The 15,762-nt window shown below is 36.7% G+C and overlaps 1 protein-coding gene across 1 annotated transcript in view; it reads right to left on the bottom strand.

Annotated features, from left to right (window-relative positions):
* Positions 1 to 12,452: 12,452 nt before the first annotated feature.
* The window catches only part of ENPP3 (ectonucleotide pyrophosphatase/phosphodiesterase 3), an 88,277-nt gene continuing 84,967 nt past the window's right edge, over positions 12,453 to 15,762 (bottom strand). Inside the window, exon 25 of the mRNA NM_001075923.2 lies at positions 12,453 to 12,650. Coding sequence (NP_001069391.1) covers positions 12,480 to 12,650 — 171 coding nt within the window. The 3' untranslated portion in view covers positions 12,453 to 12,479. The remainder of the gene's footprint in view (positions 12,651 to 15,762) is intronic.

Here is a 15,762-nt window from a genome sequence, read left to right as displayed (position 1 = left end):
AAGAGTCCACTTTTAGTGACTGTGCTGCACTTTTTCTTCCCTGTTCTTTTCCTAAAGCACTTGGCAGGTCTTTCCATGTAGTACCAGTTAATACAAATTGTCTTTGTTGTTCCACATTTACTAAAGTGTGTTCTTTAAAACACTAGAACTATATGCATAGGCTGCTGGCACTTTTTATTTTAATTACAGTTAAAGTCTCTGTTTTAAATAAAACAAATCCTTGGAGCTTTGGTGTACTAATGGGAACTGTATATATTTCCAATGGACATAGCAGTGTTTAGTGCTTTCTAAACATACAGACCATGTTATAATGGAGCTCCCCAGGTCTATTAGTTTTCTCTGGAGAAATAGAACTATTGAGATATAAAATATATATATAATATATATGTAACATATATAATAAGATTTATTGATTTTAAGGATTCGGGTCACACAATTATAGAGGCTGGCAAGTCTAAAATCTGCAGAATGAGCCAATACCTGTGGAAGAACCAATATACAGTTCAAGTCTGAAGAGCTGATATTGTGGATGAAGTCTTAAGGCAGTCTTCTAAATTCCCTCTTGCTTGAGGACATCAGACTTTTGTACTATTCAGTCCATCAACTGATTGGATGAGGCCCACCACATTATGAAGAGTAGTCTGCTTTTCTCAAAGTCCATTGATTTAAATGGGTCAAAAACACCTTTACAGAAATACCCAGAATAGACTCAGGAAAGCTAATGCATAAAACTAACTGTCACACTTGCAGATTAGGATTCCACAGAAGTCACTTTAGAAAACATTGTCCTGGCTGGATTATCAACTCCTTAAAGGTAAGATGTGGGTCTTTAAATTTTTATAACCTTCAATTTCTTGATTAATTGATAGCAAAATATTGTAATAATGGTAAACGGAATGAACACTGTGCTTAGAATAAAAAAACACAGAGTCCAGTCTGACTCAGCATTCTAGTACGTGGTCTTGAGGAAACAATTCAACTTCTGCTCCCACCAGGCTTGTTATATGTGAACTGTAAGTAATCATAACTGTGAAAAGATATGTGAAAGGGTTTGGAACATACACTTATGAATTTAAAAATGTTTCATAAATTAAACAATTAAAACTCCATGACAAATGATAACTACATGACAATACCAAATTATATCTCTGAAAATCAATATACTTCATGGGTTTTTTTTGTTATTAATATTTATTCATCTTGCTTTTTAGCCAAAAATGAAACACTTCATGTTATTTTAGTGTTACCAAAAAGGGGTATGGGTTAAACCATATAAAATTGTCAATGTTTAGCAATTTTTGAGTTAAAAGAATGGCAATTTCCTTTGGTTTATCCTAATACCCAGGTGGGCTTCCCAGATGGCACTAGTGGCAAAGAACTGCCTGCCAATGTAAGAGACATACATCTTCCTGGGTTGGGAAGATCCCCTGGAAGAGGAAATGGCATCCCACTGCAGTATTCTTGCCTGGAAGAATTTCATGGACAAAGGAGCCTGGTGGGCTACTGTCCATGGCGTCGCAGTGAGTCAGACACCACTGAGCAACTCAGTATAGCACAGCACAATACTGTAATATGAATAGGTGGTAAATGCAGGTTATACTTGACATTTGGCTCACAGACTTGTTATTGCTAACTGGAACTTGATAGACCCCATTCATTATTGTCTCTGCTTACAAGAAGGTTTTGTTCTGAGACAGAATGACTCAGATTATCAAAAAGAACCACAAGAAAAAAATTTTGATCACTTTTTTGAATTGGCTGCAACTTTAAAAAAAAAATTCTCCTTTATCTAGTTTTTTATTCTTTTGTGTTATCTCAGAAAACAGTTTGAGAGGCCTGAGGGAACAAGAAACCTTTCTTAATAGTCATGCTGGCTTCCCATTGTTAATTGAAAAAGAAAAATTATTGCAGTATAGTTGCTTTACAATGTTGTGTTACCTACTGCTCCTTGAACACACCAGGCACATGACTTCACAGCTTCCCCCATCTATCTGCCTGCCTAATACCTCATCTCCCCCAAATCTCTATCAGATATCACTTTCTCAAGGAGGCTAACCCTAACCACCCTATTTATTACTTTTAGCAAACTATCCTCCACATTTTCACAACACATTGTCCTGGTCCTTTTTTATTCTGCTTTATTTTTTTCTTTTTATCTATAGTATTTATCTAACATATAATTTTTTTTCATTTAATTTTCTCATTTGTTGTATCTATTTTTTATTGTTTTTCTTCCTCTCTATAAACTTCTCAAGAGTAGGAATTTGTCGATTTTGTTCACTGATTATCTAAAGCCATGGAACAATGTCTGGAACCTAGCAGGAGCTCAATTAACATTAGTTGAATAAATAGGTTTGATGAGAAGACCTGAAATAGGCAGGACATGTGGTTAATGAATAGGAAAAAGTAGTTGTTTCCAGAATCAAGAGACAACAAGAGAGGAAGACATTTAGTATCAAAGTCATTGAATAAAGATTTGAGTCTAAATTTTTGTTCTTAATTTGTGGAAAACTCTGCTTACATGCTATAAGAGCATGAAGTCACAATCTGAGGGGATAATTGATGATGAAATCATCAGAATAAGCCCATTTTCTGAGATGAGATCCAGACAGATCAGGAGGTAATATATGAATCTATTGCCAAAGTCAGTTGACTGGAGTCACTGTGGACAATATTTCCGGTTTTTTCTGTATCCCAGAGTAACAGGATTAACCGTGCCATCTTCCTTTTCTTTTGCCCTTAAATTGCTAATGTGGCCATAACTTATAAAAATATTCTTGGGCCTAACCGGTGAATAAGGACTATAATAGAGGCAGACCAAATTTAAAGATCGGGGCAACCACAAACCATGATGGAGATGCTATGAATGTGACTAACTCATTCTGGCAGGAAATATAGGAGTCAGCCCTCCAAATCACAGGGCAAAGGTCAACCTGGACACCAATTCACAAATTTGAGTCACTGAAATTGTACCTAACCCTAAGTGAAGCAGAAGCAATTGCCTGGTTCATTCAAAAAGAGTGTTTTCTGTACAATTGAGAGAGGGTGATGCTACCATGGTACAGCCTCAGTTGCATGTATTCTAGATCTGGAAACATATTAAACCCCTACAATGACTCTATGAGGTAGGTACTAAAAACTCCCCTTTTACAGAAGAGAAAACTAAGAAAGCTTTTCTTAGTTTAAGAAAGTTGTAGGTTTAAGAAAACTGCTCCAGGTCACACAGCTGGGAAACCAAAATTTAAACCTTGATGTCTGTAAATTAGGAACGCATGGTCTGTTATCAACTCAATACCACCTCATAACACAACGGAGAAGAGATTATTCCTTGGAAGACTATTATAAACAAACTTTGCAATAACACATTAAATAGAGAAGACACTGCAAATCATTAGGCAAAATATCTTAATTTTAGAAATAGGAAAAATTGTTTAAGGTCTTTGTTTATTCCTTGGAGATATAGAACATTATTTTTTATTGGGTCCCTGATGGTTCAGACAGTAAGGAATCTGCCTGCAATGCAGGAGACTCAGGTTCAATCCCTGGAGAAGGGAATGGCTACCCACTCAAGTATTCTTGCCTGGAGAACCCCATGGACAGAGGAGCCTGGTGGGCTACAGTCCACGGGATCACAAAAAGTCAGACACCACTAGCAAAGCACATACATTCTTTAGTGGAGTGAGCCATGTAAGATGGACTAGCTGGCCTCTTTAGATTTCTTCTACACCTATACATCTTTAATTTACACAGTGAGAAACATAGTATCCTAGAATAACAGAACCAGCCTAAGTCTGGTGTGGTAATTTACTAGTTGTTATTCAGCTATGTTTATAATGTGGATTTGGGACAATTCAGAATTACACGAATCTTCTGTCATTGGAAGGCTGAGGTTTGTTCCCGTCTGGAAGTTTGTGCGAGTGTGAGTCCACTGATTGAGGGAGTGATTGTGGTCTGCCAAGAGTCCTGTGTAAAAAGGAAGTAGTTTCTTCTAACAGCCTTGTTTGTGTTTTTGAAAACTGTTTCAGTTTATGTCCTGTCTCCATTCCCAGGCCCAGCCCTCTCAAAGTAAACAGATGACAAGCCCTGGTGGTAGAGAGTGGTGATGCAGGGGTGGGGATGGAGGTGGAGGAAGGAAAGAGATTTCCCTAGGGCAAGAAGATTTTAAAGGAACCCATATATAGTTGGGAAATAACCTCAAGTGCCAAAACCAGATGGGATTTAAAAAATCAAGATCAGTCAAATCTGTAAGTTTAAATATAGGCTGCTAGAAACTTCATGTATTTATTCTAAATGATCAAACACCGGATATTCTTATACTAAACTCCAGCTAAACTAATGGCTAAAGATGAATTCTTGGCACATATATAGGTGCACCACCTCATCCTGTTTATCTCCACCCCTCTGTTTCTACTTGCCCAGAAAACTCACTTGTTTCTGATGTTGTATGGAAGAATAGACCCTGAGCTCCCTTAATTCAAACTATATCACTAAAAACTCTGAGAGGTTACAAAGAAGGAAAGAAAGAGAGAGAGAGGAAGGGAGAAAGAAAGAAATAAAAATAAGGAGGAAGAGAGAAAGGCATTGAGAAAATAAATTTCCAGAGTCTTAACTAAATCTGGAAAATTAGCCAAACTTTAAAATTTCCCTTCTTTCCAAGTCTGCTCCCAAGACCTTAGCTGACCCCACTTGAGTTAGAATGTTCTCTTCTGAAAACAAGAATTAATTGCAATCCTTGATTCAGTAACACTGGAACTCACAAAAAGGTCCCTCTTATATGCCTGTCTACCAAAATACATATAATTTAAAATAGCAGTAATATGAGGTTCCTCTATTTAAAAGCAAGCAATTCTGTAGTATTAAGGTATCAATTTTATACAAAGGACTTGTCAAAAATTTAGTTGTTCACGTTTCCATGTCAGTAGAATAAAAAGGGAAAGACAATTGCATCACCTGGGAGATGATATAGTTCTATTGTGCAAAAGTCAAAAAATAACTGGAAGACTTGGGGTGATAATTGGCCATGAATACTAACATGGATCCCGACTATACCCCCCTGCTGCTGCTGCTGCTGCTGCTGCTGCGTCGCCTCAGTCATGTCCGACTGTGCAACCCCATAGACGGCAGCCCACCAGGCTTTCCCGTCCCTGGGATTCTCCAGGCAAGAACACTGGAGTGGGTTGCCATTTCCTTCTCCAATGCATGAAAGTAAAAAGTGAAAGTGAAGTCGCTCAGTCGTGTCTGACTCTTAGCAACCACCTGGACTGCAGCCTACCAGGCTCCTCCGTCCATGGATTTTCCAGGCAAAAGTACTGGAGTGGGGTGCCATTGCCTTCTCCGCCTAAGGCTCCATTAATTCTCAGCTACACATTGTGGGTATCAATCTGTAAAATGTCAAGGCATTTATTGAAATACGAAGTAGCTATTTCCTGACTTACTCCAATCAGTTAAACTTTCTGTAGAAAGTTTTAAAATCTTTAAAACCTAAGTATTTACCTGAAAGCTTTGAAATTCCCCTGAGGAAAAAAAATCTGATGCTGAACCAAAGTAATGTGGATTGACATTTCCCCAAATGCCATGTTCAAATACTACATTCAAAGGAAAGCTATGTCCAGGTGTCATGAATGAGTAGAGTTTGTTATAATCATTGGTTGATGTGACTATGTGTGATTTTAATATATTTATAATATAGTTTATATGTAAATATAGTTTATATACAAAATAGTTATATATGTAGTTAAATAGTATATATATATGCATGTAGTTTGGATAGTGTTACAATGAGTATGTGCTTTTTATGATTCAGAAAAAATGAATCTTTGCTTTTCTGATGGAGGAAAACTACATCTCTAAGTTCAGATTTTGATGTACCAATTTAGGAATTAAAGTTGTGCCAATATAGTACTTCTATTTAAAAAAAAAATAAAGCTGCCATATATATGCTTACCAACTTCGAGAAATTTTTACAGAAGATACATTTTGAACAAAATTACATGTGGATTCTCTAATGGCTCCCCTGGTGGCTCAGGTGGTTAAGAACCTGCCTGCCATGCAGGAGACCCAGATTCAATCCCTGGAGAATAGAATGGCAACCCACTCCAGTATTCTTGCCTGGAGAATCCCATGGACAGAGGAGCCTGGCAAGCTACAGTCCAGAGGGTCGCAAAGAGTCAGACACTGACTGACTGTTAGTCAGACACTAACATATAACACATACTCGTGTGGATTAAGTTATTCACTGCAGTCTATTTGTAACTACAAAATATTGGAAACAATTAAAGGCTCTCACATAGGGGATTGACTTAATTAATTATGGTAGTCAACTGATCTTTGACAAAGGAATGAATGCAATACAATGGAGCAAAGCTAGTGTTTTCAACAAATGGTGCTAGAACAAGTGAATATCCAAGTGCAAATAAAAAAAAAAATTAATCTAGACAGAGACCTTACATCTTTCACAAAATCGGCTCCAGATAGATCATAGACATAAATGTAAAATACAAAATTATAAACTCCTAGCACAGAGCATAGCAGAAAACCGAGATGACCTTGAGTATGGTGTTCAGATACAACACCAAAGGCGTGATCCATGAAAGAATAATGTAACTATACTGAAGGGGGAAAAATTAATCCTAGTCATTTTGGGACACAGAATCTGATTATAAATTCTAAGTCTAGAGACACAAAGAACCGAAAACATTTCTTAAATTCTACTAAGTAGATTTTTTTCTCTCAATGGTATTGGTTAGCAATTCCTTCATTTCTTGTATCGTAAGATTGAGCAATGAATAAAAATACTGATGATGTTGGGAAACAAGTTTTTCACTGTTGGAAAAGGAAGACACTATTATGAAATGAGGAGTTAGAAAGGACCATGTAGTACTGAATGGTTATTGAACTCATTGCATTTTATATGTGTAATTATAATAAACATAAAGAAAGAGACACAGACAGAGATGTAGCTATAGATTGATTGTACTTTTGTTGACTAAAGGAGCCTAGATACAGTGATGCTCAAAAATTAATTAAGACACCAGCACTGAATAAATAGAACCAGAGCTCCTTGGAGAAATGGCTGATTTCAGAGTTAGCACAGGTCATACAAGATGAGCCTAAAACATTTATTTTTGCCAAAAAGTAAGGAGTTCTTGAAAAATAATGACGTGTCAAAAGGACATAAGAGCCTACTTATAGGCACTTACACAGGTCAAGTCTGAGGGCGATTTGAGCACCAAAATAAACAATGATTCAGTGTATTTTAATCAGTTGGAGTAAGAAAGAATCCATGAGTCTCTACAGATAAAAAAACAAATAAAAAATAAGAAGGGAACTCTTTTCCTTATAGTCAGATCAGATCAGATCAGTCAATCAGTCGTGTCCAACTCTTTGCAACCCCATGAATCGCAGCACGCCAGGCCTCCCTGTCCATCACCAACTCCCGGAGTTCACTGACTCACTTCCATCCAGTCAGTGATGCCATCCAGCCATCTCATCCTCTGTTGTCCCCTTCTCCTCTTGCCCCTAATCCCTCCCAGCATCAGAGTCTTTTCCAATGAGTCAACTCTTCACATGAGGTGGCCAAAGTACTGGAGTTTCAGCTTTAGCATTCCTTCCAAAGAAATCCCAGGGCTGATCTCCTTCAGAATGGACTGGTTGGATCTCCTTGCAGTCCAAGGGACTCTCAAGAGTCTTCTCCAACACCACATTTCAAAAGTATCAATTCTTCGGCGCTCAGCCTTCTTCACAGTCCAACTCTCACATCCATACATGACCACAGGAAAAACCATAGCCTTGACTAGACGAACATTTGTTGGCAAAGTAATGTCTCTGCTTTTGAGTATGCTATCTAGGTTGGTCATAACTTTCCTTCCAAGGAGTAAGCGTCTTTTAATTTCATGGCTGCAGTCACCATCTGCAGTGATTTTGGAGCCCCCTAAAATAAAGTCTGACACTGTTTCCACTGTTTCCCCATCTATTTCCCATGAAGTGATGGGACCAGATGCCATGATCTTCGTTTTCTGAATGTTGAGCTTTAAACCAACTTTTTCACTCTCCTCTTTCACTTTCATCAAGAGGCTTTTTAGTTCCTCTTCACTTTCTGCGATAAGGGTGGTGTCATCTGCATATCTGAGGTTATTGATATTTCTCCCAGCAATCTTGATTCCAGCTTGTGTTTCTTCCAGTCCAGTGTTTCTCATGATGTACTCTGCATAGAAGTTAAATAAGCAGGGTGACAATATACAGCCTTGACGTACTCCTTTTCTTATTTGGAACCAGTCTGTTGTTCCATGTCCAGTTCTAACTGTTGCTTCCTGACCTGCATACAAATTTCTCAAGAGGAAGATCAGGTGGTCTGGTATTTCCATCTCTTTCAGAATTTTCCACAGTCTATTGTGATCCACAGAAAGGCTTTGGCATAGTCAATAAAGCAGAAATAGATGTTTTTCTGAAACTCTTTTGCTTTTTCCATGATCCAGCGGATGTTGGCAATTTGATCTCTGGTTCCTCTGCCTTTTCTAAAACCAGCTTGAACATCAGGAAGTTCACGGTTCACGTATTTCTGAAGCCTGGCTTGGAGAATTTGAGCATTACTTTACTAGCGTGTGAGATGAGTGCAATTGTGCAGTAGTCTGAGCATTCTTTGGCATTGCCTTTCTTTGGGATTGGAATGAAAACGGGCCTTTTCCAGTCCTGTGGCCACTGCTGAGTTTTCCAAATTTGCTGGCATATTGAGTGTAGCACTTTCACAGCATCATCTTTCAGGATTTGGAATAGCTCAACTGGAATTCCATCACCTCTACTAGCTTTGTTCGTAGTGATGCTTTCTAAGGCCCACTTGACTTCACATTCTAGGATGTCTGGCTCTAGGTGAGTGATCACAACATCGTGATTATCTGGGTTGTGAAAGCCAATAAATATAGGTTGAATAATGGCAGTTTTTAAAAACACCCTTTGGAACTGTCATAGTAAAAACTGAATCAAGGAAGAATTATTATTGGATACTAAAGACAGGTAAAAATTTAATGAGAAACAGGATACTTCTGGTTCTCAACTATCTCACCACAAATAACTCCCAATTTACAAAGAGTAAACACTCTCTTTGCAGAAGGAAAACCTAGTGATCACCAATGTAACCACAGGACCAAATTTGGCCTGAGCAGTAATGGCAAAGTTGAACATCTTGTGCTCCCAGAAATGAAGCACTGAGCACGCTATCACTGAGGTAAAAAAAGTGAAAGTCACTCAGTCGTGTCCAACTCTCTGTGACCCCATACAGTCCATGGAATTCTCCAGGCCAGAATACTAGAGTGGGTAGCCATTCCCTTTTCCATGGGACTGTCCCAATCCAGGGATCAAACCCAGACCCAGATCTCCCACATTGCAGGCAGATTCTTTACCTGCAGTTGAGCTACCAGGGAAGCCCACCACTGATGTAGCATTTGCCAAAAATACAAAACATTATGAGGAAATATAGACAAACCCAAATTGAGGAGCAGCCTACAAAATAAATCAACTCTCCAAAACGTTAACATTACTTGGTAGGGGCTGAGGAAATGTTGTACCAAAGAGGAAAGAAAACTTAATGCAATGCATGATTCTGTTTGGGGAGGGGGGTGGGGCACGGTCACAGAAAATAAAATACTTTAAAGGACATAACTGAAGATGAGAAAAAAACTAGATTTGACTTGGAAATTAAAAAATGATATTGTATCATCATTAAACTTCCTGACTGGTTGTACGAATGTCCTTGATCTTAGGAGATAAACCCTGAACTTTTGCTGCATAAATGGGCATGATACTCCAATATACTCTCAGAAAGTTCAGGGGAAAAATTAAAGCTATCCATAAATATACATAGTGAGAATATTAACAATTAGTAAAGATGGGTGGAGGTTATACAGAGTTCTTTATGCTATTCTTACAACCTTTCTGTGTCTTTCAAATTCTTTCTAAATAAATATTTCTTTTAATGCAACTAACTGTATTTTTTACATTTTTACAAACAAGTTCATTATAAAAACTAGATTACACACTGAAAGTTATAAATTAGCAATTGTAAATATCCTGTAATTCCATAAATTGTTAACTCATTGTCTTTCTGTCAGAATGATTTTACACATACATGTATCTTTTTAATGATATAATGATACCAAAAAAAGTACATTACACAATCTCTGTGCAAAAATATGTGATTTTGTTTCTCTTTGTGAAATTTTTATTTCTGTGTTGAGTACCCATTTAATCTGATACCGAAAACAATTTGGTTACTTTAAGAGAAATTCAGAAGTAATGAGGGCATCCAGAGTTTAAATGCAGTTCAGCACTAAACCATCCTTCACTTGTCTTGCCGCAAAGTGGGGTCTAAATTCCAGGTGGTCTTATCTGGTTTACAGGCCACGGTGGGGCAGGGGACCATTGATTGGAGGAATTCTGTGTATATACAGGGCATCAACATTTTTGACTGACACTTAGCTGGAATAATTTCCATCTTTTTGTCTTGTCTTTCAGCCTCTCTATATTATACATTTTAAATCCAACTGTTTATGTGGTGTTAATAAAAATCCAATGATCCTAAGCTAACATTTAACTTTTAGCTATAATTAATTCAGTTGAAGTTATAATAGTAATAGTCTGATTTTTTGAAGCTCAGGCCACAAGATTTTTTTGTCACCAACAAAGCCTGTGTCCCCTGGATGAACTGGTGTATATATATCAGAAATGAGTCTGGAACATTGCCAGTCTGCAAATCTTAAAATCTGACCAATACTATTACTTACCAAATGAATACTGGGATCTCTTTGCTTAATAATCACATTTAACAGCAAAATTCTGTAAAGTAATTATCCCCTTCAATGAAAAACAAATAAATTTTTAAAAATCACATTTTGAAAAATTAAAGACATACATATGTATAAAGTAAGTTTTTTTTTTTTAATTTTTGGCAATGTCAAAGGGCACAAAATAAAAATTTTATCTCCATCTCTCAGTATTAATTTGTGCCACCCTGGCTTAAGACATAAATCAAGGGTTGACAAATTGCAGTCCATGGACCAACTCTAGCCCCCATCTGTTTTTGTAAATAAAGTTTTAGTGAAACACAGTGACTCCAATTCCTTTTATGTATCATCTATGACCACTTCCTTGATGTATTAATAGAGTTGAGTAGTTGCAACATTCTGTATGGCCTAAAAACTTTTATTATCCAGCTCTTAAAGAGATTGGCTTAGACGGTAAAGAATCTGCCTGCAATGCAGGAGACACAAGTTCAACCCCTGGGTTGGGGAGATCCCCTGGAGAAGGAAATGGCAACCCACTCCAGTATTCTTGCCTGAAGAATCCCATGGACAGAGGAGCCTGGTGGGCTATGGTCCATGGGATCGCAAAGAGTTGGACACAACCAAGAGACTAACACTTTCACTTAAAGAGAAGTTTTGCCAGTCCCTTAAAAATGATAGCATACTATACATTACTATTCTACCACTCTTTGCTCTTCATTTAACAACAGTCATACCGTCATCAATATATAGACCAACTTCTTTGTTTATAGCAGTGGAATCACATTCCATTGTTTGTTTAAATAAACTCCATAATTTGCTCACCTGGGCTTACCATTAGCTCACATGGTGCTAATGGTAAAATAAAGAACTCGCCTGTCAATGCAGGAAACATGAGATGCGAGTTCACTCCCTGGGTTGGGAAGATCCCCTGGAGTAGCAAATGGCAACCCATTCCAGTATTCATGCCTGGAGAATCCCATGGACAGAGGAGCCTCATGGGCTAGTCTATAGTGTCACAAACAGTCGGACACAACTGAAGCAACTTAGCATGCATGAACATAATTTGCTCAACAAGACTTTTAGGTTATTTTCTGGTCTTTGTATGGAGAAGGAAATGGCAAGCCACTCCAGTATTTTTGCTTGGGAAATCTCATGGACATAGGAGCTAGGAGGGCTACTGTCCATGAGGTCACAAGAGTTGGACATGACTTAACAACTTAACCATCACTACCACTTGGTCTTCGTAAAAGATGATACTTTCATGCATTTGTGCAAAGCATATCTGTTGGCACCACTTTTACAAATGAAATTATTGAATGAAGGCAATGTGTATTTTTTTATTTTAATACATACTGCCTGATTGCTAAGTGTAAAAAGTTTTATAACAAAACTGATGTAGAATTGATTTGGTTCGAAAGTGAGACCTACTTCTCGTACTCTGCTTTCTATTTAGATAATGTTGGGAAGAAAAAGATAGCCAAGGATTATAAATGAGATAATAAGGAAGGAATAATGTAGCACAGTGTGTGCAAACTGTGTAACTTTAAAACATTATATTTTTATAGAAATGAAAAAGAGACAGGAATAATTAAAATTACACAATACAGCTTTTAGTAGAGTTAAGGAAAATAGAACATTTTGTTTTATGGTCTTCAACGGGAAAAAAATCATTCACAATTTGCCCAAGTTGTTTTATATATTAAGTTAAATAACAGTTTCAAATACGGGCAAATACGTCTTTAGTTGCAAAATTTCAGAGACAGGCTGTGCTTTCTCCTGATAAAAGTCAAGTCCAGTAAGAAGTTCCACATCACGCACGCGGGCGGTATGTACATTGAATCTTTCTTCAACCCAAAGAGATTCTGATTTATTTTCCTGAAACAGAAAAGCGAAAGATTATTTCCCTGGAGCATGGATTTTCATTAACAGAAAATTCTTTTATTACTTAGAAGTTGTCCCTTTTTCCTGTGTTTTTTTTGTTTGCTTGTTTTTTTCTGAGGTATATTGACATGCATTATATTAGCTTAAAATGTCCAACTCATTGATTCGATATTTGTTATTATGGTTTTTATTGCCTTAAATCTTAATTTGATAGAGCTAAATTTTGGTGTATGTTAACATAAAAAGAAAAATGAAAGTACAAACTATACAATAGCAAATACAGACTGCCATAAAGTAGAACCACTTTTATATTTACTTCAGATATAACTTTTTTAAAGAAATGAAACATTAAAGATGAAGTCAAGTCTTACTCAGAGGAAATCATTGTCATGAGTCAATGTGAATCCAGTCTGTGTTTTTTTAACTTTTACTGAACATCAATATAAAATATATAGCATTGATTTATGTTTTCAAACTTATATAAATGATATAAATGAGATTCTATATTTTTTCATTCAATTTTATGTTTGTAATCTATTCATAGTGAAATATCTAAATCTAGTTAAATCATCTATTTTTAGCTATGGTTTGTGGCAGCTCAGTTAATATTTTCATTGACATATTGATAGTATTTTTGGCATTATAAATAATAGTGTCATGAATAAATTGGCACATGTCTTCTATGTTTAAGAACATGAGTTTCTAGGATATATAAATGAAATTGCTGGGTCATAGAGTATATGCAACTTTAATTTTACTAAACAGTAAACCTAGCACTCCTCAAAGAGTCGGACACGACTGAGCGACTAAACTGAACTGAACTGAACACTCCTCAAAGTGCATATAACAATTTACACTTCCACTGACAGGGGAGGATAATCCCCATTTCTCCATATCCTTGCCAAACCATGTTGCAAAATAGTGCTTTATCCATATTTAAAGTTTATTACTCTGAGTATTATTGAGTGTCTTTTCAGATATTTCTTGGCCATTTGACTTTCAGTAGGTTTTTAACTAAATATAAAAAATAGCATATTGAAAAAATTATAAATAGCATAGTAAAAAAATTTTACCATAAATACTGTACATATATATATATATATATATATATATATATATATATGGGTTAGTTCAATAATTTGGAGCCATGGATTGCTATGAAATTCCTTATTCTTTATTTTTGACTTTGCTGACAGTCATATGAAGTTGCTAAATTTCTAGCTATTTTTTAAAGTAAGAAAGTTTACAGGTTCGCTAATTAGATGAGTCTGCATGGATAACTTTCAATTAACTTTAGCATACTTGTTCACTTGTTTTTTAAATATGCAAGTTTAAAATAGGCAGCTACTATTTGAGCCAGAGGAAGTATAAGAGGAAATCACTGTTTCAAAACTCTAAAGTATTTTTCCAGGTAAGATTCATGAGATGAGTTATTGTTTGTTAAATAATTATGTGATGTGCTAATTTTAACTTATATTTCTAATGGGAATCAAATTCAGTCTTTTCTTCCTGCCTTCACTCTTTAGGGCTTCCCCCATAGCTCAATTTGTAAAGAATCTGCCTGTAATGCAGGAGACCCTGGTTCGATTCCTAGATCAAGAAGATCCCCTGGAGAAGCGAAAGGCTACCCAGTCCAGTATTCTGGCCTGGAGAATTCCATGGACTGTATAATCCATGGGGTGGCAAAGAGTCAGACATGACTGAACGAATTTCATTTCACTTTCTCACATTTTAGCGACATTGAATGGTTTTGATCACTTTTCCCATGAAGTTTTCTCCCATTTGGCTTTTATTGTTCTATTTTCTCCTGGCTTATTTGGTATCCATCTAACTGAATGTTTAGTGAACACGTGACAATCTTTTGTAAAACTGCAAAGAAATGATCTTAAAGAACAACCTAATTATATCTAGGCAGGGGTAATACTCAAGCTATTTCATATCAGATAGTTGACCAGCACCAACCAATCTGAACAGAATTCAGCTATAGACAACTGCTCTAGCTGTACCAATGCATCCCAAAGGAATATAAGCCTGTGTATATTGAGTTTCTATGAACCATATTTAAATATATGCTTTTGATCATTTATATAATCCATTTATTAATCTGTATGTATTACACCTATTACATAAATAGAACTATTGTATACACCCCAAATAAAACTTAATTTGTAAGTTTTTTGAGGTGATATCAGTTTCAGTGTTTTTCTCCCCTAACTGCTTCCTTATTCACTTATAGTCTGGTCATTGCTGGCATCACACTAATGAAACCATCTAGATGAGGATGACCTAATTTAGTGGAATTTTTGTAGCCCTTTCGCTTAGCTGTTCTGAAAGTCCCTTCTTTATCTTTCATAGCTCGCTCCCTTATTCAATGACGCCTTCTGTTTCCTCAGCTTACTTCAGTTGTTTGCCCTCCTGGAAGAACAGACATCTGATCTTTGGGCCTCCTCTCTCTACTTTCTTCTATTTGGCAATTTCCTTTCACTCCTGTGATTTAATACAAAATCTATCTCTATAATTCTGATCTCCTCTAAGTTCCATACCTGTATTGTCTTATCCCCAATTCTATTTACAGTACAATTGTATACCCCCGATTACATTTCCAGGCTTCCCTGGTAGCTCAGATGGTAAAAAATCTGCCTACAATGCAGGAGACCTTGGTTCGATCCCTGGGTCAGAAAGATCCCCGAGAGAAGAGAATGGCAACCCACTCCAGTATTTGGCCTGGAGAAGTCCATGGACAGATAAGCCTGGCAGGCTACAGTCCACAGGATTGTGAAGAGCTGGACACGCGCGAACTACTAAGCACACACACAATTACATTTCCAACATATACTAAGTTAAAACACAGATAGTCACGTGGACTTACAGCAACATTCTCATTTATCTGACAGGAATTTAATAATACAAAGTTAAGGGGAAAAAGAAAAAGAAGGAAGAGGGAAGAAATGACGGAAAAACAAAGGAAGAAAAGAAATAAGAATCAAGTTCTCTACATCAAGTGTGAGGTGGAATTGTGACTCTACCATTTCTACAAATGGTGTCAGTTGCCTCAAACCTCTTGCAGTGTGAGTACCTCCACAGACTCAGTGATTAGAATATTTTA

Source organism: Bos taurus, chromosome 9, assembly GCF_002263795.3.
Source record: "Bos taurus isolate L1 Dominette 01449 registration number 42190680 breed Hereford chromosome 9, ARS-UCD2.0, whole genome shotgun sequence".
NCBI classification, from domain to species: Eukaryota; Metazoa; Chordata; class Mammalia; order Artiodactyla; family Bovidae; genus Bos; species Bos taurus.
The sequence above is the reverse complement of the archived record's forward strand: the minus strand, read 5'-3'. Positions and strand labels throughout refer to the sequence as shown.